Genomic DNA, 25,406 nt, shown 5'->3' on the forward strand with positions numbered 1-25,406 from the left:
TATCATGGGACGCCTGATAACGGTCTCGAGAGGAATACCCATAGGAATCCGAGAGTCCTCTGTAGGCGGCTCTGACTGAGGCGCATGGGATGGCTCTCCAGGACCCGAGAACTTGGTTCTCTTCGCAGGGGGCCGAGAAGCAGGCCTCTTAGCTTGGTCGGCAAGAGACACAGGTTCAGTGGGTGGCCTCCTGGTGGGGTATCGGCGCTGAGAAGGGGTTCCCCCCTCAGATGGGGGAATGGCCTGGTCTTGAACAGGTGGCGAAGCGGCGCCTCCCATGGTGGATTGATGTGGTCGAGGCGTCGGTGGTGAGGGGGAGGCGGAAAGGCCTCCTCTAGTCTTTGGCATGGCCGAAATGGAGTGAGATGGCTGTTCGGGAATTTCCAGAAGCTCTCAGCTGGTGCGCGGATAGTGTTTTCAGTTTCTGGGCTTCAAGGGTTTATATAGGGATGGGGATTGGGGGGGGGGGGGGTTTGATGTTTAAAATTTTCCAAGGCAACTGAAAAGTCGTTTTTGGACGTTAGGCACAATTTCGGGGGTAAAATTTTAGTTTAAAAGTCAGTTTGAAATTTTTGGAACTTAAAATTTTACCGTGCGAAATTTTCGCACCTTGGACTAGAAATTTCGCACCTTGGATTTGAGTGTGCGAAAATGGTACCCTTTGGACAGTGGTTTTCGCACCTTGAAATCAAATTCGCACTGTGCGAAAATTTCGCACCTTGTTTCGCACGGTGCGAAACTTGGCTTGAGTTGTGCGAAAATGACACTCGTGTGCCAGGAGGGAATTTCGCACGGTGCGAAAATTTTCGCACCTTGTACAGTGGTGTGCGAAAATGGCATTTGGGGAATTCGCACCTTGAACAGGGGATTTCGCACCTTGAAATCAATTTCGCACCTTGTTTTGAGGTGTGCGAAATTGCCACCCTTTCGACTAAGGAATTCGCACCTTGAAATGCATCGTGCGAAATTTTCGCACCTTGAAATGCAGTGCTCTGTTCCCTTGGTTTTACTCCCCTGTCTTGCTTTTGAAGAGTTCTCCACCTTTTTCTTGATTTTTTTCTGAAATTTAACATTAAAATTGACTTGAATTAAGACAAAATAAACTAAGTTTGAGCAAGAATTATAATAAAAAGAAATAAAAATAATGATATAACTATAAAATTAAAATAAAAAATTCATGGACTTATATAGTCCATGAGACCCTACTTTCCCTCGGAGTTGCTGTGGTTCAAGGAGGTTGATCTCCTCCTTGTCTGTACTGTAAGGCTCTATGAATGGCTTGAGACGATGGCCATTGACTTTGAAGGTTTGATTTCCTTTTGGATTGAATACTTCCACCGCTCCGTTGGGATGCACTTCATGAATTATGAAAGGACCCGTCCACCTGGATTTCAATTTTCCTGGAAAAAAATGAAGTTTAGAATCATAAAGCAAAATTTTTTGTCCCTTAGTCAAATTCTTCTGATTTACCAATTGATCATGCCATTTTTTCAATCTTGCTTTGGCAATTTTTGAATTGAGGTATGCATCATTCCTCGTTTCCTCCAATTCATTCAAATCCAAACATCTCTTTAACCCGGCTCTTGTCAAATCCATGTTGAGCTTTTTGATTGCCCACCATGCTTTATATTCAATCTCCACTGGAAAATGACACGTTTTGCCATAAACAAGGCGATAAGGAGACATTCCAAGAATGGTCTTGTAAGCGGTCCTATAAGTCCATAAGGAATCCAGGAGCTTTATAAACCAATCCTTTTTATTCACATTCACCACATTCATCAATATATTCTTGATCTCACGGTTGGCTAACTCAACTTGGCCACTTGTTTGAGGGTGATAAGGTGTAGCTACTTTGTGCTTAACCCCATACTTGGCTAGAAGAGTCTCAAAAGGTTTATTGCAAAAGTGGGTTCCCCCATCACTTATAATGGCTTTTGGCACTCCAAATCTTGCAAAGATGTTGTCCTTGAGGAATTTAAGAACCACTTTATGATCATTGCTCCAACATGGGATTGCTTCTACCCACTTAGAGACATAATCCACTCCCACCAAAATGTAGGAATGTCCAAATGACATTGGAAATGGTCCCATGAAGTCTATCCCCCAAACATCAAAGATATCCACTATTAGGATGGGGTTCAAGGGCATCATATTTCGGCGTGTTAGCTTACCAAGCCTTTGACACCGATCACATCCCTTGCACATAGAGTGGGCATCCTTGAAAAGAGAGGGCCACCAGAAGCCTGATTGGATCACCTTCATAGCTGTTTTCTAGGAGGCAAAATGACCTCCACATGCACTATCATGGCAATGGGAAAGAATTCCCGATTGCTCTTGCTCAGGAACACATTTCCTTATGATTTGATCTGCACAATATTTAAAGAGAAAAGGCTCCTCCCAATAATAGGCATGGATCTTGGCAAAGAAATGCCTCTTATCTTGGGCACTCCACTCACTTGGTACTTCTCCAGTAACTAAAAAGTTTGCAATGTGAGAATACCATGGAGTTACCTCTATTGACATGAGAGACTCCTCAGGGAAGTCATCATTAATAGGCAGACCATGTGAGTCATGTGCTATCACAAGTCTGGACAAGTGGTCAGCTACCACATTTTCTACCCCCTTTTTATCCCGGATTTGGAGATTGAATTCTTGGAGCAAAAGAATCCATCTTATCAATCTTGCCTTGGCATCTTGCTTGGTTAGCAAGTATTTCAAAGCAGAATGGTCAGTGAACACCACTATAGAGGACCCTACCAAATAAGCACGAAACTTATCCAAGGCAAAAACTACTGCCAACAACTCCTTCTCAGTAGTTGTGTAGTTCCTTTGAGCCTCATTCAAAGTTTTGCTTGCATAATAAATCACATAGGGCTTTCCATCTTCTCTTTACCCCAAAACAGCCCTCATAGCAAGATCACTTGAATCACACATTACCTCAAAAGGTAATTTCCAATTTGGGGCTCTGACTATTGGTGCAGTTGTGAGGAATTGCTTCAATTCCTCAAAACTCCTCTGACACTTCTCATCCCACACAAACTTGGCATCCTTTACCAAGAGTTCACAAAGAGGTTTTGAGATTTTTGAGAAATCCTTAATGAACCTCCTATAGAACCCGACATGTCCTAGGAATTGTCTAATTCCTTTAACATTTGTGGGAGGTGGCAACTTAACAATTAGCTCCACCTTTGCCTTATCTACCTCAATGCCATTCTTGGAGATGATATGTCCTAAGACAATTCCTTGTTGCACCATAAAATGACACTTCTCCCAATTTAGCACTAGGTCTTTCTCAATACATCTGTGGAGAACAACCTCTAAATGCAACAAACACTCCTCATAAGAACTTCCATATACAGTGATGTCATCCATGAAAACTTCCATGATGCGTTCCACCATATCACTGAAGATGCTTAGCATACATCTTTGGAAAGTTGCAGGAGTATTACATAGACCAAAGGACATTCTCCTATATGCAAAAGTACCAAAGGGGCAAGTGAAGGTTGTCTTTTCTTGATCTTCCAAATCAATTTCTATTTGGAAGTACCCTGAATAACCATCTAGAAAACAATAGAAAGGATGTCCTGAGACTCTCTCAAGGACTTGGTCCATGAAAGGCAATGGAAAATGGTCCTTCCTAGTTACTGAATTCAACCTCCTATAGTCTATACACACCCCATCCTGAGGTAGGACGTGTAGAGACTTCCTCCCCTTTCTCATTCTGGATTACAGTAATTCCAGATTTCTTTGGGGCTACTTGGGTGGGACTCACCCATAAGCTGTCTGAGATGGGATATATGATCCCAGCTTGAAGTAGCTTAAGAACTTCACCTCTCACCACCTCTTGTATGTGAGGATTCAACCTTCTCTGGGGTTGCCTCACTGGTTTTGCATCCTCTTCCATATAGATATGGTGGGTGCAGACCAAAGGGCTAATCCCTTTCAGATCAGAAATTTGCCATCCAATGGCTTTCTTGCATTTTCTGAGGACTCCTAAAAGACTATCCTCTTGATCACTAGTGAGAGTTGAGGAAACCACCATTGGACATTTCTCATCATCCTCCAAGTATGCATACTTCAAATCCACAGGAAGTGGCTTTAAAATAAGCTTTGGAGAGTCCTCCACAGCAACTCCTTGTGAGTCTTCCTAGTTGAACAGTGGTAAGATCTCTTCCCGTCTCCTCCAAGGAGACATAATAGCTAGCACATCAGAGGGTTCAGGGAACCCATCTTCAAGCACTTCCAGGCTTTCATTCAAGCTCTCCTCTAAATTCTTGTCACAATGCTCTTCAACCAAAGTGTTGATCAAGCACACCTCCTCAAATCCTTCCTCCTCTTCAGGGTGAAGATGCCTCTTACATAAGTGGAATATGTTTAATTCCAATGTCATGTTTCCAAATGTGAGCTGCATCACCCCATTCCTACAATTAATGATAGCATTGGAGGTAGCTAGGAAAGGCCTCCCTAGGATGATTGGTACATAATTTTCTTCCTTGATAGTGGAATCAGTATCAAGTACCACAAAATCAACAGGATAGTAGAATTTGTCTACTTGAACTAGAACATCCTCTATCACCCCTCTTGGGATTTTGATCGACCTATCAGCTAAGGAGAGGATCATGGTTGTGGGCTTCAATCCTCCAAGTCCCAGTTGCTTATACACAGAGTATGGGAGCAAATTCACACTTGCCACCAAGTCTAGTAAAGCTTTCTCCACATGTGTCCATCCAATGTTAACTGATATGGTGGGACATCCCGGATCTTTATACTTAACTGGGGACTTACTCTGAATGATAGCACTTACTTGCTCAGTAAGGAATGCATTTTTTGTCACCTGTAACCCTCTCTTGACCGTGCATAAGTCCTTTAGAAACTTTGCATATGTGGGGACTTGCTTGATCATATCAAGTAAGGGTATATTCACCTTCACTTGTCTCAGAACCTCAAGAATTTCTGATGAATTCTTGATTTCTTTCTTTCCATGTAAAGCTTGAGGAAAAGGGGGAGGTATATGTTTCTTCATCATATCCTCCTTAATCACTATCCTTGGTTCTTCTTCAATGCTTGATTTGGATGCACTTTTCTTCCCACTCTGCTCTTCTTGGTTATTGCTTTCTTTAATCAAAGGTTTCTTTGACATGAGTTCTTCATCTTGCCTCACCTTAGGCAAGGGTTGATCAACCTCCTTCCCACTCCTCAAAGTGATTACAGCTTTGACCTCTCTCAAATTTGAAGAATCCCCCTCTTGGGTTTCAACTTCATGAACACCCTTGGGATTTTGGCTTTGTTGAGAGGGAAACTTTCCCTTCTCATTCACTGTGTTGAAGTTGGTAAGCCTAGAGATGGAGTATTGAATATTATCTATCTTATGATATAGATCATTTTGCATCCCATCCATTCTCTTATTTAGAGAACTCTCAACATTCTCAATCTTTTGGTGCAATTGGGAGTTGATTGCCCTTTGTTCACCCACAAAGTCATTCATGACTTTACTTAGGTTTGCAATGGCTTGCTCCACTGAAGAGGTTTGTTGAGGTGCTTGAGTTTGGGCTTGCGGTTGGTATGGAGGTGGTCTTGGTTTCCAAGAAAAATTTGGATGGTTTCTCCAGCTTGAATTATAGGTGTTACCATAGGATGCACTGTTGTTGGGCCTAAATTGCCCCACAACATTTACTTGATCACCTAACATTTCTCCCACTGCTGGCATGGTTGGGCACTCATCTACCACATGATCACATGATTGGCAAATGGTGCATGGCATGACATGAACTTGGGTATCGGAAATGGCTTGGACTTCATGCATCTTTTTCAACTCAAGTTCTTCTAACCTCCTAGCTAATGTTGCCACTTTAGCTTTCATGTCCACGTCTTCACTCAACATGTACATTCCAGCCTTTGGATTTTGGGTTTGTTGAGAGGGAAACTTTCCTTTCTCTCTTGAGTTGGGCTCATCCCAGCCTCTTGACACCTCAGCCATATAACTTAAAAAGTCCATGGCTTCTTCAGGATTCTTACTCATAAAATCTCCCCCACACATGGTTTTAAGAATTTGCTTCATGGAAGAAGACATTCCATCATAAAAATAGCTCACTAAGAGCCATGTATCAAAACCATGATGAGGACAAGCATTGATGGCCTCCATATACCTTTCCCAACACTCATGGAACTTCTCATTTTCTTTTGCAGAAAAGTTTGAGATTTGTCTCTTCAACCCATTGGTCCTATGGGTGGGGAATTTTTTTTTCAAAAACTCAGCCTGAAGATCAAGCCAATTCCTTATGCTCCTTGGCCTTAAAGAATTAAGCCATATTTTTGCCTTGTCCTTCAAAGTGAAAGGGAATAGCTTGAGTCTCATCAAGTCTATTGAAGCTCCTCCCTCTCTAAAGGTATTACACACCTCCTCAAACTCCTTGATGTGGGCATATGGATTCTCACTCTCCATTCCATGGAAATTTGGTAGGAGGGGCACAATATGAGGCCTTATAATCAGCTGCTCAAGAGGAGGTAGGATGCATGAGGGTGCACTCATCCTTGGTGGATGCATTCTATCCCTCATGGATAGATATGCATTGGGATTACCCCCTTGACCTTGTTGAGAATTCTGATCCTCTGGTGGAGGGTCCATGATGTTTACACAGATATCCAACTCTGTGTCTTGAGGATTCTCAATCCTTACTAATCTTCCCTCTTGGTCCCTAATCCAATAGGGCATGCACAAGTTACTACTTACCTGAAATAAAACGAAAACAACAAAAACAAAAGAAACCTAGAAAAAAAATTAAGGTTAGAAAGAAAATGAAAATAAACCTAAAAAAAAAATTAAATGAAAGGAAATGAAGTTAATGAAAAAGGAATTCACCAAACTTGTGATGGATTCACAAGTAGCCTCTAAAAGGTTGCATCACTGTATTGTGGCACCATCCCCGGCAACGGCGCCATTTGATTCATTTGGTTCCAGCCGGGTCTTTTAATAAAAAACATTTATAAATCCTATGACCTTATACTGGCGTAGCAAAGCTACTATAGTATAGCAGTTCTAGGGTCGAACTCAGGGATGTGTTTTCACTCTATCAGTAACAGACTCTAAATTAGAAATTGATTCTGATGATTTCCTTTAGCACAAACTTGAAATTTAAAAGAAAATAAAATTGTTTTGAAAGTGGTGATTGAAATTAAACTCACATGAAACTAAGTAAAAATATAAGAAAGAAAGTCTCCCGGAGCTAAAGGTTGCTAGGTTCAAGTTCAGGATGCAAAGTGGAAAATTCCGGATTTTTCTCCTCGCATTGGGGATTTAACCTATAGTTATTTCCCGAACCGGTATAGGTTTGACAATGAAGATTTAATCCATAAAAAGTCAATAGAGATGGTAGTCGAGATCCATTAATGGCTTAAGACACTATGGGTTATCACTTTGAATCACTTTCCACTAGCTCGTACATGATAACTAATGGACTGATATGGATCTAGCAATAAGCATCCACAAAGACCTGAAGCTTACCATGTATTGGCTAGTCAAAGTGATTCTAAGGGATTTAAAGCAAAACTTTGAATTTAGAAACCATTTATGGACTCCAACCACCTGAATTTAATGCACGGAAACGTTCCACTTTTTAATCTGGACTTTTCACCTAGCTTCCTTTACTCCAAGAAACTATAAGTTTAGCCTCTCATCCTCTGGGAAAACATCCTCAGAGGCTGTTTGGCTTCCAAGAAAATAGAAAATAGTAGAGAGAAAAAGAAAGCAAAAGAGATCTCTGTATTTCACTAAGTGTAGAATTTACATCAATTGGTCTCCTGGAGAAAGCTCCCCGAGAGTGTATTTTCAGTGTTTACAAGAGAATTTATATAAGAAGGTAATTTTACCCTTCCTTGGATACTTCCTAGCTAAGGAATTACATGAGTGACTGAATACAAGGAGAAAATGGAAATTTAGACACAAAAATATCAAAAGAAAAAGAGTCGGCAAAAATATCCAATTTTCGCACACTGGAGTTCCAATTTCGCACTTTGGTTTGAGGTGTGCGAAATTCCCACACTTTGGACTGAGGAATTCGCACCTTGATTTCCATCATGCGAAATTGTCCCTCAGCTTGATACAATTGTCTTCCGGAGGCCATATCTTCCTCATTTCAGCTCCAAATCGTACATGGTTTGAATCATTGGATTCTTGACTTTCTGAGCTTTGAAATGGTATATAGAATGTAAAAAATGGACTTCGGGAAGTGCTCCAAAAGTGTGATGAAAGACTGTAACTGTGTCCCCTGTTTTCATCACCCTGTTTTCCTCTTCTCCATTGTTCTTTCCTTGCATACTTTGAATGACTAAGGCAAAGGATTATGAGGCTCCAAAGCTTGGTTTCTTCATAAATTTGAGCTTCCAAAAGCTTTGCCATGAATTATATATAGCTCTCCCTCATTCTTAAATTGCTTTGGTGAGCATAAAGCTATCAAAAAGCACCAAAACTTAACACAAATTGATTAGAAACGATTGCAAGGGTCCCTAACATGTTAATTGAGTTAAAAGGTAATAATTACTACTCAAGGGTGCTTAAAAGAGCTAATAACAAGCTACAAAATAGCATGTTTTGAGTAGTAATCACTAATGCCCCTACTACTTTCATGGATTTAATAAACATAGTAGTTCATGCTTACTTGGAACAGTTCGTGATTGTCTTTGGGGATGACATTTTGATTTACTCAATGAGTTTGAAGGAGCATAAGCAGCATTTGGTGACCACCCTTAGAACTTTAAAAAGACATCAGTTGTATGGGAAGTTTGACAAGAGTGAGTTTTGGCTTACTGAAGTGAATTTCTTAGGTCATGTGGTTTCTGAGGCAAGAATAGTAGTGGACCATTCCAAAGTGGATGTTGTGCAAGAGTAACAAAGACCTACTAATGTATTTGAGGTTAGAAGTTTCTTGGGGTTAGCTGGATATTATAGGAGGTTTGTGGAATACTTCTCTAGGATTGCAACACCAATGACTCAATTGACTAGAAAACGAGTGAAGTTTGAATGGAATGAGGAGTGTGAGAGTGCTTTCCAAGAGTTTAAGTGAAAATTGACCACTACTTCAGTGTTAACTGTTCCAATTAGTGGAGAGTGTTTACGGTTTATTATGATGCTTTTATAGTGGAGCTAGGGTGTGTGCTAATGAGCAAGGCAAGATGGTAGCTTATGCCTTAAGACAATTAAAGTAGCATGAGCAGAATTATCCAACACATGATTTGGAGCTTGCAGTAGTGGTGTTTGCCCTTAAGACTTAGAGACACTATTTGTATGGAGAGAAGTTTGAGGTGTACTCTGATCTCAAGAGTTTGAAATACATTTTCACTCAAAAAGATCTAAACTCTAGGAAAATGAGATGAATGAAGACACTGGAAGATTATGATTTTGTTATTCATTACCATCTTGGAAAGGTGAATGGTGTAGCAGATGCCTTGAGTAGGAAGAGCTATGGGCAGTTGTGTAGCTTGGAGTTGAGAGAGTTTGAGATGCATGCAGTTATTGAAGATTTTAAGCTATGTCTTGGTTAAGAAGGACAAGGTCCATGCTTGTATAGTATATCAACTAGACTGATGTTTATCCAAAGAATAGTGGAGGCCCAAGTTCATGATGAGTTTTTAGAAAAAGTTAAAGCCCAATTGGTAGAAGGTGAAGAAGATGAAAATTGGTCTATACATGTAGATGGGAGTGTGAGATTTAGAGGAAGGTTGTGTGTGGCAAGAGATGTGGAGTTGATGAATGAACTTCTAATATATGCTCATAGGGCAAAGTATACCATCCACCTTGGGAATACCAAGATGTATCAAGATTTAAAGAGACAGTTCTAGTGGAGTGGGATGAAGAGAGATATTGCTTAGTATGTAGCCAACTGTCAGATTTGCCAGCAAGTGAAAGCTAAACACCAGAGGTCTGCAGGGTTGTTGTAACCTTTACCTATACCTGAGTGGAAGTGAGATCATATCACAATGGACTTTGTGATAGGGTTGCCAAGAACTAGAAATAAGAAAAATGGAGTTTGGGTGATTGTGAACCGTCTTCCTAAGTCAGCTCATTTTCTAGCCATGAAGACTACTAATTCCATGAACTCTTTGGCTAAGTTGTATATACAGGAGATTGTGAGATTGCATGGGATACCTTTGTCTATAGTGTCTGACAGAGACCCTAAGTTTACTTCTCATTTTTTAGTAGAGTTTACAAAGGGCTTTGGGCACCCATTTGAATTTTAGCATCGCTTTTCACCATCAGATAGATGGTCAATCAAAAAGAGTGATCCAGATCTTAGAAGACGTGTTAAGGGCTTGTGTTTTGGACTTTGGAGAAAATTGGGCAGATTATTTACCTTTGGCAAAGTTTGCTTATAACAACAATTATCAATCTAGTATTGGCATGACACCTTATGAAGCACTCTATGGGAGACCTTGTAGATCGCCCATGTGTTGGATAGAAATGGGTGAGAGTCGTTTGTTGGGACCTGAGATTGTCCAAGAGACTACAGAAAAGATAAAACTCATCAAGGAAAAACTTAAGACTGCCCAAGATAGGTAGAAAAGCTATGCAGACCAAAAGAGAAGGCCCTTGGAGTTTGAGAAAAGGGATTGGGTGTTTGTAAAAGTGTCCCCTCAAAGAGGTATATTTTGATTTGGGAAAAAGAGGAAGTTAACCCCTAGATTTGTGGGACCATTTCAGATTGATAAGAAAATTGGCCTAGTGGCATACAAGTTAATCTTGCCTCAACAGTTGTCCTTTGTGCATGATGTCTTCCATGTGTCAATGTTTAAGAAATGTACTATCCAACATGGGTAGTGGACTTGTAAGATGTTCAGATTGGTGAAGATACTTCTTATGTGGAGGAACCTTTACAAATTTTGGAAGTTGGAGAGCATAGGTTCAGGAACAAGGTGATTCCCACAGTCAAAGTGTGGTAGCAACACCATGGGATAGAAGAAGTCACTTGGAAACCTAAGGAAGAAATGAGACGACATAATCTGCAACTCTTCTACAATTTTTAAGGTAAGCTCATTTAAATTTTAGAACGAAATTTCTTTTAGGGGGGTAGAATGTAATGATCGGGTTTTTAGGTCATGTTGGAAATTCTAGTTTGAAAAGTCTTCTTTTGAGTGGTGGTTGAAAAGTAAAAAAGAAAAGTGTTTGGAGAACACGTGTTAATTTTGGATTGGTGAAATTTGAACTATTTTGTTGGTCAATTAAACGAGTTGAAAATTTTTTGCCATGTCAGCCTTATGGTAGAAAATATCTTAGGATTTTAGAAATTGGAAATTTCCGAAACGAAAAACGAAAACGAAAATGAAAAGTGAATTAATTAGAATTAATTAAGTAAAAATTAAATTAAATTACTTAATAATAAAATTGAGAAAATTAAATTTTTGGGCTGGTGGTTCATAAATTAATTTGTGTGTTGTTAAAAAAAATAAAAAATGAAGTGAATTGGAAATGAAATGAAAAATAAGCAAATGAAAATAAATAAAAGAAAAGAAATAAAAAAGGTTGGATATTAAGTCGTGGGCTTTGGTTAGATTAAAAACAAAGGGAATTGGGTTTTAGAAGAAAAAGAAAAAAGAAATGAAAAGAGAAAATGGGAGAAGTGGCAGAAAAGGGGACTTGCGACGATGATGGAGAATTCTTTTTCCACCGGATTTTGGCCGCCGTTTGGATGATCGATCGTCATCCGTTTTGCTTGAAAATTTGAGGAGGTGCTCTACTCGACGAGATGAATAATTCTACGATGGCCGATCTTGTTTTTAACGGTTGGATTCGTATACATGTGGTAGGGGAACCTAACCCTAAAACTTTAATTAAATGCGTTTTTCCTTGGAAAAAAATTGTAGATCTTGTCATTATGAGTTAATTAGGTAATGTTGATGCTGTAAGAACTTTTTTGGATGATTGGGAATTTTTTTGGAATTTTTGTAATTTTGGGAATTTCTTTTTGGTTGATAAATGATTGTTTTAGGTTGCTAAAATTATTGGAATTGTTGAAAATTTATGAAATTGTGGTATAATTTCAAATTTATTGGTATGTGAATTTTTGAGAATTCGTTGGAATATTTTCGGTAATTTTAATGTGGTAAATTAATTATATTCGATTATTGGAAATTATTAGAATTATTGGAAAATTTTGAAATTGTGGTATAATTTCAAATTTATTGATATGTGAATTTTTGAGAATTTGGTTGAGTATTTTCGAAAATTTTATTATGGAAAATTAATTATATTGGATTATTGGGATTGTTGGAATTGTTGGAAAATTTTGGAATTGTGGCATGATTGTAATTCTAATGATATTGGTGATACATATGAATGAGAGTAATTAACCTCATGACATTCATTTGCATCATGGTTGTGTGAAGAAGGGATAAAAAATTGTGAAAAGTGTATGAAATAGAAAAAGAAAGAAAAATATGAAATCGTGATGAAAAGTAAAGGCTCCTTTGAGGCAAATTAAGAAGGGAGAGAGATCATTCGGGTGAAAGACACAAAAGTTTACTTAAGGAAGACTCTGAATAGGGAGTGTATTTGTGTGTAGATGCATATCATTTAGTGAAAGCCCAAGAACGATAGTGCATTGTATGACTGTGTCACATGTTCTATGAAACCAATGTTTGGTTAATTTTGATTTTGATGATAACAAAACAAGGTTTAGAACTAATGATCATATTTCAAGTGTGATTAGGCAAGACGATTTCCAAAGTGGCAATCACAAAGACAAATCAAGCCAAGGAGAAATCATGAAAAAGAAGATCACCTCAAAGAGAAGAGTTTTTCAAGACCAAAACTTCATAAGATCTCTTTGTAAGGTTGTTGGTGCACTAGGACCTTTATGCATTTCATTCTTTATTTATGCACAAAAATCATCCAAGAGTAATATTGTTTTAAATATCTTAAGAATTGGATGATTTCATGTTTTTAACTAAAACCTTGTGTTAAATGATTTTCAAACTTGTGTTAAAAGGTTTTAAGTTGAAAAAGGTTGGGTGTTGAGCCAAAAAATGGCTCAACCGGTTGTGCTCGTCCGGTCAAGGACCGGTTGAGAGGCCAAAAAGTTTTTCTCTCTCCTAGTGGCCTTTTCTTCCTAGTCAAGGTTGAACCTCAATCGGTTGAGGTCCGATCAAGGTCTTGTTGAGGTCCGGTTGAGGCCCAATGGTCACCTGCCAAGCATTAAATGCTAACGGCTAGTCAATTGATCGACCCCTATCTCGATCGGTCGAACCCCCAATGGCTAGTTTGACTTTTTTCTTCTATAAAAAGGCTCCAATCTTCATTGTTTCATGAGCTTAACCTTCCCAAATCTTTCTTGATTATATTTGAGCATTGGAAGAGTATTTTTGAGTGCACCATTATTTCAAAACTTGCATATCTTTAGTGCACCATTCAATCCTAGTTTTTCTTATATCATTTAAACTTAAAGTTCTTGTGCTAGGATTTTTGAGAGATCATTCATTTGTAAATCTTTGAGAGGAAGTTTCTCAAGTGTGGGGTATCACTTGAGGGGTTGTTCAAGAATGAGATATCTCTTGAGAAGTGTAAAAGGTGCTTGGAGCCAAAAGTCCAAGAGGGTGAATTGAAACCATAATCCAATTGTATTGCTTGAAGGCTTGGTTTGGAAGCTTAGGATTAGTGGAACCTCAACCTTGAGATTGAAGCTAGAGGAGAGTGGATGTAGGCCGGGTTGCACCGAATCACTATAAACTCTTGTGTTTGCATTCTCTCTTCCCTACTCTTTAATTAATATGCAATTGTCTATATATTGATTATTGTATACTTGCATATAGTTGTCTCTTGCATTAACTTGTTTAAATTTACAAAAAGAGACCATCACCCTATTCACCCCCTCTCTAGGGTGATTACCATAGGTTGGATTAGCCTAATATTTCTAACACATTCATATGCATTTCATTTAATTGTTTCATATTGTGGAATTGTGTATAATATTAGAGATTAAATTATGTGGCTTGATCAATATTGTTGAGATGTTTTTTTTGTGTTATTTGGAACTTAGTAATCCCTATTAATTTCTTGGGTGTTAGACACCTTTCTAAGCAATGTGGAATGCTCACCCCTTCCTTTTTACATCTTTTTAGATGCAGATATCACTCCTGAGGATCCATAGGTGGGGCAAGGAGGACTTTAGGATGCCCTTGGAGCGGCCTAGTGGAGTGTGTTGTATTTATTGAGTTTGTGGTTTTGGGACTTGTTTTAGTAAACAGTGAATTATGGACTTGTAATGAGACCCTATTTTGATTAAGTTGTTTAATTGTGAACTTTTGTTTTTGGGCTGTAATGATAATTATTAAATCTTGTTGTTTTTTAGTATTGTTTGGTATATTGTTAGTTGGGGAGAACTCTAGTGTGATGTATGTGTAGAAAAAAAAATTTCAGAGTGTTTTGGTTGACTGCTAGCGTGGTGTAGGAGGAACCCTTAGGGTCAAACCTTTGACCCGGGGTTATGGGCCAAATTTTGGGTTGCTTGGAATTTGGGTCGTGACAGTATTAATGTTTGATTCCAAAAATTCATGAAATTCACAACTCATGTTAATTCACATAAATTTGAGATTGATATGCTACATGAAGAAAAGATAATTATATTGAAAAAAATCGTTTTTTGAGACTAAGTATCAATCTCTCCTTGAGAGAAACAATACTCTAACTCGGGAGATTGAATGCTAAAAAATTATATTTTTCTTCCATTAATGAGGCCTTTTATCTCAAAAATAAAATTTTGAATGACTTATTTGATAAATGTAAGTCTCATGGAGATAAAAGAGTGTAGGCTATATTAACAAATCTACGAATCTCATTAGTGGAGACAATTTTTATTAAGGGTAAGGAGAAAACTCCTAAGTATATAGCCAATTCTAGCACTTCTCCCCAATGCACTTACTGTAATAAGTCTGAACATACTTACAGTAAATGTTGTAGTAGATTCTTTAATAGGTATGAGTCCCTATTAAATAGACTAGTGGGTGAGTCTAACTTTCTAAAGAATCAAATCTTGAATAAAGAAAAAGAAGGAAGAACAAATAATAAGCCTAGGAATAAGAAAAACTCCTCTAACACTCTTCCAAGAATAAAGCAAATTTGGGTAAAGAAAGGAGATCTCATTTTTCTTTAGAATAAACACCTAACTAATTTTGAGAATGTTCCTTTAGATTTTTATAGGAATTCGAATCTTGTAAAATCTTTAGGAGCTTCTACATCTACTTAGCTCACTAAGTTCCATAGCCCTAGGACGTTCGGGGAAGTATGCTCCCATCGTCTAGTGCTTCAAGACATCTCTCTCTCAAGGACGGAACGAGGATTCAACTTCCCCCGAGGATAGGAAGAAAGGAAATTGATCATGGATTATCAATAATCCTAGAATTGATTCTTCTTGGATCAATGTTTAATCGGCTAATGGGGATAAACTGTAAATTTGTTGGCAGCATGTCTATGCTGGTTCAAATCTAGCTCGATCCAATAATTCTTTGATCCAACATGAAATACTATAACCCATTTATTCGTTAGAAATGTTGGATACAAAAGAATAACGAAAGTCAAATTTTCTTATATATACCTACCCCTTTGTTTTATTCTCTATCTTAGAACTATGGTATTTGTAGGTCCTTTCTTCTCTTAGAATCCCTTTTTAATATATATATATATATAATAGATTTCTTGTTTAGGGGGGAGTATTTATCACAGGGAGAGTTCTTTATGTCTTTTTGCTTAAAGGTCATATGGTATAGGGCTAAGGATCTTGATTTAGCACCTCTTTTCTTCTTCATAGGCCTATCTCAACTCTTCTTAATGTAACTTTGGTTACCCTATTTACTTGCTTAAAGGTCATATGGTATACCCTATTCCCTAAGGCTTTTTTTTTTTTTTTTTTTAATTTTTAATTTTTTAAATTTTTTTTATCACTTTTAAGATAAAAGAATCAAGGTAAATAAAAATTATTGTATAAAGCAAAATCTAAAATTATTCAAGAAACCTTCTTAAGTTTAACTAATAAAGTAGTTTGTATTTTTTTTTGGAATTAACAAACACCATGCCTACTCAATTTTAATACACATATCTTGTTTGACTACGCTCAATATTTTGTTTCCCGAAGTAAAATAAAATCTGACAAAATAAAATCAAATATTCTTTCCAAGAATTTTTTTATTATCACTTGCAATATTTGGAAAAACCTCCTAAGTGGAATAAGACAACCATAGTCAAAGTATGATTTCCATAAATGGTGTACAATGTCCACATTTCTCAAAAAAATTTAAAAAATAAAAAATAAAAATGAAAAGGAAAAAAAATATATATATAATTGAGGGGGAGAAAAGTTGTGTTGCATGTAGATTAATGAATGTTATGTTAAACAAAAATCTGACGAAACTTAGATTAAATTGACTGAATATAAATTAATTAGATCATGACATATTTAATGATTTCTAAGAATTCAAATTCGAAATATAAAATTAGACAGTTAGTTAATTCCCTTGAAAATCAATACCTTAGAAACATAAACTTAGGAATTTATGTTTGGTGTATGAAGTTTATAGATATAGGAATATTTTACAACATTGAATGTATAGTTTTGTCATTTGCATATGGACGATTGAATATGTTTGGACTAACGTTATTGAGTGTTTTGTAAACTCCATTTGAGAGTTTTGGGGGTTTATGGAATCACAAAATCGTTAAAGGAAGATATCGTTAGAACGTAATATTTTGTTTGGACATTATGTTTTGTTTTTGTTTAGATTTATTTTGATATATTAATAAGCTATTTTGATATATTATTTAGATTTTTTTTTAATTTTAGTTCTTTTATATAAAAATAAAATAATTAGATATACATAAATGCTTAATTAAAGTGGATGAGAAAAGGGATTAAAATAAGATATTACTGATCTACGGATTTCAGTGGGAGTAACCACCCCGTTTAGCTTTTTTTTTTTTTAAATTACTTTAAAAAAATTTAATTACATTAAAATAAATATATTTTATAAATAATAAAATTATTATATTTTTATAATTTATTTTATTAAATTTTTTATTATTATCTATATATTAAAAATAGTAAAATTAAATTTTAAATTAATTTAATTTTAAAATTAAATTAAATTAAATTTTAAAATTAATTTTATATGTAAACGAGGCGGGGCGGGACGGGATGGGATGAGACAATACCCGAACCCGCCCCCGGTTTAAAAAAAAATCCCATACCCGTCCCAAACCCGTTTAATAAATTTTAACCCCGTCCCATTAGGGGCGGGGCGGGCCCGGGAATGATTTGTAATTAGATTTGCACAATTGCAATAATGTTAAGGGGGAAATTTCACAAATACCCTGAAATTTCTAGTGAAAAATTAAAATAATTAAAATATAATTATTTTTATTTTTGATAGAATTATTTAAGAAAAGGGCCCCGTGAGGTGGCTCTAAAATTTTTAAGCTCGCCTTCACATTTTTGCCCCCACACCATAATTTAGGGTTTTGTTTGCTAGTTTTCTTCTCACCGTAACCGACTGGAACAGAAGTAGAGGGATGTCGTCGAGGCCGGAACTTCAGGCGCCGCCAGAGATATTCTACGATGACACCGAAGCTCGCAAATACACTTCCTCTTCTCGGATCATCGAAATTCAGGCACTCTTGTTCATCAACTCAACTCCTTTCCTTGCTACTCCCTTGGAGCTTCGTATGGTTTGGTTGCTCAGAAAATTAAATTTCGAATATTTTTTGAGCAGCCAAGTCGTCACTTGATTTCAATTTTTAATATCTTGCGTGTATATACATATATGTATTTCTTCTTTGGTCTCATTTTAGTTTGTATGTTGAAAGGCTAAGCTCTCGGAAAGAGCATTGGAGCTGCTTGCTTTGCCCGATGATGGAGTTCCCAGATTACTCCTTGACATTGGTAAATATTGACAGAGAAGTATTTCGATTGAATAATTTATTGTTTATTTGGTTGTTTAGAAAGGAAAAGAAAATTAGATGTTAACATCTTAGGATCAAATATTTTGGAAATTTTTATTTAAATTGGACTAGGTTAAGTTTTGTGGAAGTTTTAGTGTGTGTGTTTTTTTTAAATCCCAAAATAATGATTTTTTTTACGTTTAAATGTTTAATTGATTGGGTTTAAAAGAAAGAGAAATTCAGAATGTGATAAAAAGCGTGAAACGTTAAGAATTTGAACTGGAATATGTGAGTTCTTGACATTGGTATTTAGCAAATGGAAAGTAGTGAATTTTTATTTTTATTTTGTTCATGTTTGGCATGTTTTGTAGATAATGTTATTATTAAAAATCTGGATAACAGAATTTTAACTTTTAAAGCAATACCTTTCTTTCACTATTTTGAACATATTGTCGTGGAATTAACATTCACCATTTTTGTATTCATAGGTTGTGGATCTGGACTTAGTGGGGAGACACTGTCTGAGAATGGACACCAATGGATTGGTTTAGATATCTCAGAATCAATGCTTAGTATGTGGACTGCCAAGTTTGGTTCAGTTTGATATCATTTTGTTAAAGTTTGCTTTATTTTGTCTTCCAGGTTTGATTTAGAATGTTTTTCTTTTTTACATTCAAGATATTGCATCAGAGCGCGACGTTGATGGTGATCTATTGCTTGGAGACATGGGTCAGGTAGCCACCTAAATATCAGATTTTGATTTTTAAATTTATTGTTACTATATTAATTTTGTACTCTGCTACATTCAAAAAGAACTTTTGCAGATAGAGAACATAATATAGTTCATGGTTTAGGCTACATCACCAAAAGTGTTGTGTTATTTATATCCTAAAATCTTTTACTTTTGTGAAGTGATTCTATTCTAATAAGAGAGGAGAAAGGAAGGACAGATGTGCAGTCAAGTCTTTGAAATTATTTTATTTTTCTTTATATGATGGGTTTTTACATATCAGCTAGATCATGTGAATCAAAAACTTTGAACTCTAAGCAAGGGAAAATGCATAGTATTTGTGACTGCTGGCCATGATTAAGTTTGTATTGTTTAATAAACTGCATATTGAGTGAAAATTTGACATTTTGTTTGTCATCTGAATGTCAATTGTGAAATTAGTCACATAGACATACTGACTGGTTCAGATTTACAGATGGAAATATGTCCACCCTGATTGTGAGTCCCTTAAAATCAATGATAGAGTTTTAAAAAATCCCAACTTAGATATCACTAACCTTTCTTTCATGTCTTGCCAATAGATATTCTTGTTACGTGTCCATAATTGAGAACCATGGTTGTTCCTCAATCATATATTTCACCTTTAGCTTCAGCAGTTTATAACCATGCTGGGCTGTAAGAACTTTTCTGGATTTTTGATGATTTGGAGTCAGAATAGCATATTTATGCAGATAAAAATTATTTTCTACTAATGATTTTATTTTCCCAATGGTCGATGTACGCTTAATACATGAAATTCATTTCTATTTATCAAGTGATGCTCTGTGAGAAGATTGCTATGAAGTATTGTTGAAGCAGCCTGAGTGTTACAAACCTTAATAGGAAGTATTCTACCTCCATTCCTCTTTTTGATTCCTCTTGAAATTCTTACACAATATGAGCTTGTCACCTCATTTGTTCCAATCAGGGTCCATATTTATCAAATTTTGTACATTGTGGAAGGAATTCTAGTCCTTTGCCCCTACTGATTCATTGCAATGAAATGGTTGTTTTTGACAAAACAAGGTCCATATATGTGAAATAATCAGGATATCATGAGCAAAAATTGCTTCAGATGGTTTGATCATGTGCAACCAGGAGCAATGAATACACCATTACAGAATAGTTTCTTTTGATTTGAACAGATTACATGATATGTAGGACAAAAAGAATAAGCATTGAGACTATGAAATAATATAATTACATGGCTATGAATTAGCCAAAAATAAAAAAATAAAAAAATAGACCTACTCAATTGAGCAGAATAATGATCAGTGTCCTCTGTAGCCAATCTAAACAGCAGAGATCAGGCTCTATTGACCTATTCTGTGCATGAAATAGAGGATGGTGTTCCTCTGTGATGTATTATTTTGTGATTTCAGTTGTACTGTGATGTATCTTTTGTCATTTCATGTCATTTCTCATAGTTACTAGGGATGTCCAGAGACATTCTATGCTTCAGTATTGTCTAACTGATTGTGGACAGAAGGTTAATTTCTTCCTTATACTGCTTTTGTTGAAGCAACTGCTGTTGGATTCCATATCCCATTCACTAGTGCTTAATTTGGTGTTTTGGTGTTGATCAAACTTCAATTGCTAGTTATCAGGAAATGCTGATATGTTTAGATTTTCAGGGTTTAGGACTTCGACCAGGAGTCATTGATGGTGCTATTAGCATCTCAGCAGTTCAGGTTTGCCTTCTTTGTTCCAGCTCTCTGTTTTCTTGGCATAAGTATTGTGATTGATTTCTTTGACAAGATAATATTTATGTTATTAGAATTTGCTCTATTTTGCATTTATGCACAGAAATTACAGAATTATGTATTTTTACTCAAGATATACCAATTCTTGCTTAGCCCTGTATTTGTAGATTTCATTTTCACTGAAAAGTGTATGTAAACCAAGTATTTAAACTAGGCCCATGTTCACTTAACTGCTGTAGATCAAGACCAATTCATCTCCATAACAGATTCAGGTGCTGAGCAGATTACACTTGGCTTGGCTGTAACGCATTAACATGCACAAATTTGTGGTTATACCTGATGTTTATAAAGAATACAGTGGTTGCTGCTTTAACCATTTTCTGTTTGGTTCTTTTTATGGATATATAATTAAAGGTAGACAAGTTCAAAGGGATTGAGTGACATGCAAACATTAGAAGAAGAGTTTTTGTAGCCTGTGCTTCAACTGTTTTCTTTGCGGTTTTTTTCTAGATATATCACTAAAAGTAGACAAGTTCATAGGAGATTGAGTGACTACAAACATTGGAAGAAAAGTTTTGGAAGCATGTGAGGTCTGGAATGTTGTACGACATAATGCCTTATCTCTTTCTGATAAAAAAACAATGCCTTATCTCTTTTGATCTATCATTTTGGAGCTTCATGCTTTTGCAGTGTTTCTTTTACTTGATCATGTTAGTTCACCTTAGGAAACCCAGTTGAGGAATGACTCTATTAACTTAATCATGCCTGAGCCTTAAGCCCATAGACGTGGCTCAGCTTGTGATGGGCTAATTTTTTGTGTTACCAATTGCTTTGATATATCCTCTACATGGTTCTTTGGTGCTTTAGGAAAAACAATACTCTGTTAGATGCTTGGCTGCATTTATGTTCCTCTTTTTATAACTGCATTTGTGCTATCTTTTTATTTTATCCATTTTTGATTTACAGTGGTTATGCAATGCTGACAAGTCCTCGCACGAGCCACGGTTAAGATTGAAGTATATCTAGATTCTTATTTTTCCCCAATTTGAGTAAAAGAGCATGCTTATTTCATTTGTGTGGGAGTGAAGAAAATCTGAAAAATTCTTTCTTTTTTAACCAAAAATAAAATAAAATAATAATAATAATTGAAGCATGGTTAACATTTCGTGTCTCCTTCCTGTAATTTAGTGTGTTTGGTTTAATCTCCTTGTAGGGCTTTCTTTACATCATTATATAGATGCTTAGCAAGGGGAGCAAGAGCAGTGCTCCAAGTATATCCTGAAAATGTTGCCCAACGTGAGTTGATTCTGGGTTTTGCAATGCGTGCTGGATTTTCTGGTGGTGTGGTTGTCGATTTCCCGCATAGGTATGCGAAATATCTATTAGGTCAATCTTATAATGTGCCTATCAAATAATCTGCTTTGCTTGTTGTTCATGGGGAGGAAACTGGCTGCAGTTCAGGATGTTTTCATTGCATGAGATTACTTTCTGCTCTGTTTATTGCATAGCAGAATGATTGTCTAAAAATAGCCTAGGAAATACTGCTTATGATTATGCTATCAAAGGTAAATGAAATAATTGAAGAATGCTAGGAAAGGATAGAACCTGAGGAAATTCTATATACAACTGTACAATTGCTACAGCTCATACAAGCTGGAAAAAATCTTCAATAATCTGCCACACAAGCTGAGGGATTTTCCAACCAGCAGATTTTCCAACTGAGGAAAATGTAGTTTTTTTTCAGAGTGAAATATAAGTTTCAAAATACGTGCATGTCAGCAAGCACATACATCGACAACAAATGTTCCTGACATTCAAATTAATGAATACTGAATGGATGTTAGTGTCTGTTTTCATTCAAATGGATTGGAATGATATATTTCGGAATCTTCTTCATCATGAGGCCCCCACTCCAGAAACATGAGTCAAACACTTCTTGTTTATGGTTCTTCAATCCCTGAGATGATTTTGCCCAGGGTGGTGCTACTTTTAGCATTTTTGTCTTTGTTTTCTTAATTGTTTACTTAAAAAATTCCTTATCCTCCCTTTGTATCTCCAATCCATTTTATAGGGAATCAAAGTCTAAATCAAGGATTTTCTTTTTCCAAAAAATGGAAAAGTTGTGATTTTTTAAGGGCTTAATGCAACATTTTGCAGTCATTTAGAATATCCTTATCATATAATTTGGCTAAAAATGGATAGCTTGAAGGGGGGCTATTTCCACACTCAAGGAGAATTATGTAGGATAAATCAAGTGCTAGTGATTCTGATAAAAGAAAATTGTTAAGTAAAAATAGTGACTGCTGAATCAATTGGCATTCAGTATGTAAATCAAAAGGATTTAGACGTCAGAGAGAGCTTAGTTAGAGCTTGAGGAGATGGAGTCTCTGTGTATTGTGTTGTAGTCTAAACCTTTTGTATGGATTCCTTGTGTAATGGAGTTCAATCATTATTTGGATCAGGTTTTTTGTAATTGTGGGGAGGACTCCTCATCCTTCTCATGTTTCCTTTAACATTAATATATTCATCTTTTGTTTCTGATAAAAATAAAAATCATGACTGCTGAATCAGTAAATTAATATTTTTTGTTCCCTTGGGACAAAATATTCCAGGGAAACTGAGCCATTGTGCTTTTACACTGGTAGTTCCTTGTGTTAATAATATATGCTAATAAACTTTTAGGTATGTTCCTACTTTGTATGCTAATTCTCCATTTTGCTCCCAAGTATGGTGTCTTACTGTTCACCTTCTCTTGGTGCTTTTTGCTTTAGCAAACCTTTTCCTTTGAACTTGGAAAAAGGGAAATGATTAATTGGTTGTGAATTGCTGAATAGTGACAATTTTTGAAGATTTTATGATGAATGAGGCTAAATTCACTTGGAAAGTTACAAAATGGGCTGAATTCTCTTGGGAAGTTGTGAATGAAATATCTGAGATTTAATTTTAGTAGAATCCTCGTTCCTTGAAATTTACATATGTTACTAACTAGAGGACTACTATTCTGCAACAGTACTAGGAGTAGAAAAGAATACTTTGTCCTCACTTGTGGTCCACCCTCACTAAGCACAGCTGTCCCAAAGGCGAAAGGTGAAGATGGAGAGAGTTGCTCTGATGATGAGAGTAGTGGAGATGAAGAAAATCAAACAGTGAGTTGAGTTTTATTGGGCATTGATTTTTCTTGTTTCTGTCTTCATTTCTGTTAACTACACTTTGGGTGCATGTTTCTGTGCAGGTGTCCATTTCAGACAGGCACAGACCAAGGAAAAAGCAGAAAATAACCAAGAAAGGGAGGGGGAGGGAATGGATACTGAAGAGGAAGGAACACATGAGGAGAAAAGGAAATACTGTGCCGCCAGATACAAAATACACCGCTCGCAAACGAAAGGCTCGCTTTTGATTCCCTTTGAGTGCTTGCTTATATCTGCAGAGTACATTTTAGGAGGTTATTAAAGTGATGGCCTATTGCTGCTGCTGTTCTTTTGTTGCTTCCCTGACCTGGCCTGACGGATAAGGTTAACAATTGGGTGAAATATGATCTGTAATGGGTTTGGTAAATTGAGGGAACTGTTAAGCACCAGGCCAGTTTTTGAGAGTTTTAGGAAATTTATTTGAGAACCAAGAGGGTGGTGTGGCTACAAATTTTGCTTTAATTTTAATTTAGTGCATTGAAGAATGGCTTCCTGAATCCTTATGAGTTATATGGCAGCTAGAATTTGCAATTTTTATATCTGAAAACTCCCCAACTCAAATGTTTTAGAGCAAGTGTTGTCTATTAGGGTGCTCCAAAAAAAGCAATGCATGATTCATTTTTATTTTCTGTAGAAAACAAAAGAAGAAAAATGCAAGGGAAAGAGACTAGATAGGAAGGTTATGTTTGATTCTCTCAACAAATTTAAAGAAAGATGGAAGAGGAAGAAACTCCTGAGACAAAAAAAAAAATAAAATAAAATAAAATAAAATTTGTGAATTATTTTTATATATTATTTTAGACCCGTATTAATTATTTTGAATTAAATCTTTTTGTATAAAGGTTTGAAAATATATTAAAATGAAAAAAAATTAAAATTAATAAATTATAATATATATTGTTTTCTTAGTCTTTTTTTAACCAGTGTAGTAGTATAAAGAATAACAATAATAAAAATCAATGATATAGTGAAAGAGTGAAAAAGGGGTCTCATGTTGTCTTCTCTATGAAGTAGATGAGTGATAAATGATTCTTAGATTTTATTGTGATTTTAGATTCTAGTGGAAGTTACAACTCAAGAATAATTTCTGATGAATTGGTTATATAATTAAAAAAAAAACATTTTTTTTTTAAATTCATTATATTATTTAATTGTTGTTTTTTATTTTCAGTTTTTTAAAACAAATGTATATGGAACAAGTAAAATGTTGTTTTCATTCATTTTTTAAAAATAAAAGGAAAATATAAAGAAATTTAAAAAAAAAAACATAAACAACAAATAAAATTGAACATGATCATTCTTCTTCTTGTATCATGATCCAATACCAATGTAAAAAATCTTTAAATATGATTTTCTTTTAAATTACATGTTTTTTTTTTTAATTTCCTTTAAATTATGTTAAAATTTTCATTAAGCATATAACTTTTAAATGAAACAATACTTGATACATAAAATTTATTAATTTTCAAAATTAATTTGAAACTCAAAAATTGATTTAGTCAATACTAGCATGGAACTCAATAACATTATAAAGTTTTAGATAAAAATTTATTTTAGATGATTTGGTTAGTTTTTTCTTTACATACATCATATTTTTGTAAAAAATTTTATTAAGCAAATAAACTTCAAATTAAGCAAGACTTAGAGCCCGTTTGACAGTGATTTTTAAAAGTGTTTCTACCCTTAAAAACACTTTTAAGTGTTTTTGGGATGAAAATAAAGTGTTTGGCAAATTTTAAAAAACACTTTTGAAAATCTGGAAAAACACTTGAAGTGATTTTTAGAGAATCACTTGACAGGTGTTTTTTTAAAAAAAACACTTCAATTTTTTT

The 25,406-nt window shown here is 35.7% G+C and overlaps 1 protein-coding gene across 1 annotated transcript; it reads left to right on the forward strand.

The window, feature by feature from the left end:
• Window positions 1-17,430: 17,430 nt before the first annotated feature.
• Window positions 17,431-24,113, forward strand: LOC100264221 (methyltransferase WBSCR22-like). The gene is made up of 9 exons (XM_002269232.4): window positions 17,431-17,644; window positions 17,840-17,915; window positions 18,403-18,486; window positions 18,593-18,648; window positions 20,318-20,374; window positions 21,353-21,402; window positions 21,600-21,752; window positions 23,397-23,532; window positions 23,619-24,113. Exons 1-9 carry the CDS (start codon window positions 17,546-17,548, stop codon window positions 23,781-23,783), a joined length of 876 nt encoding a protein of 291 aa, XP_002269268.1. The 5' UTR covers window positions 17,431-17,545; the 3' UTR covers window positions 23,784-24,113.
• Window positions 24,114-25,406: the final 1,293 nt, after the last annotated feature.

Source organism: Vitis vinifera, chromosome 11, assembly GCF_030704535.1.
Source record: "Vitis vinifera cultivar Pinot Noir 40024 chromosome 11, ASM3070453v1".
NCBI lineage: Eukaryota > Viridiplantae > Streptophyta > Magnoliopsida > Vitales > Vitaceae > Vitis > Vitis vinifera.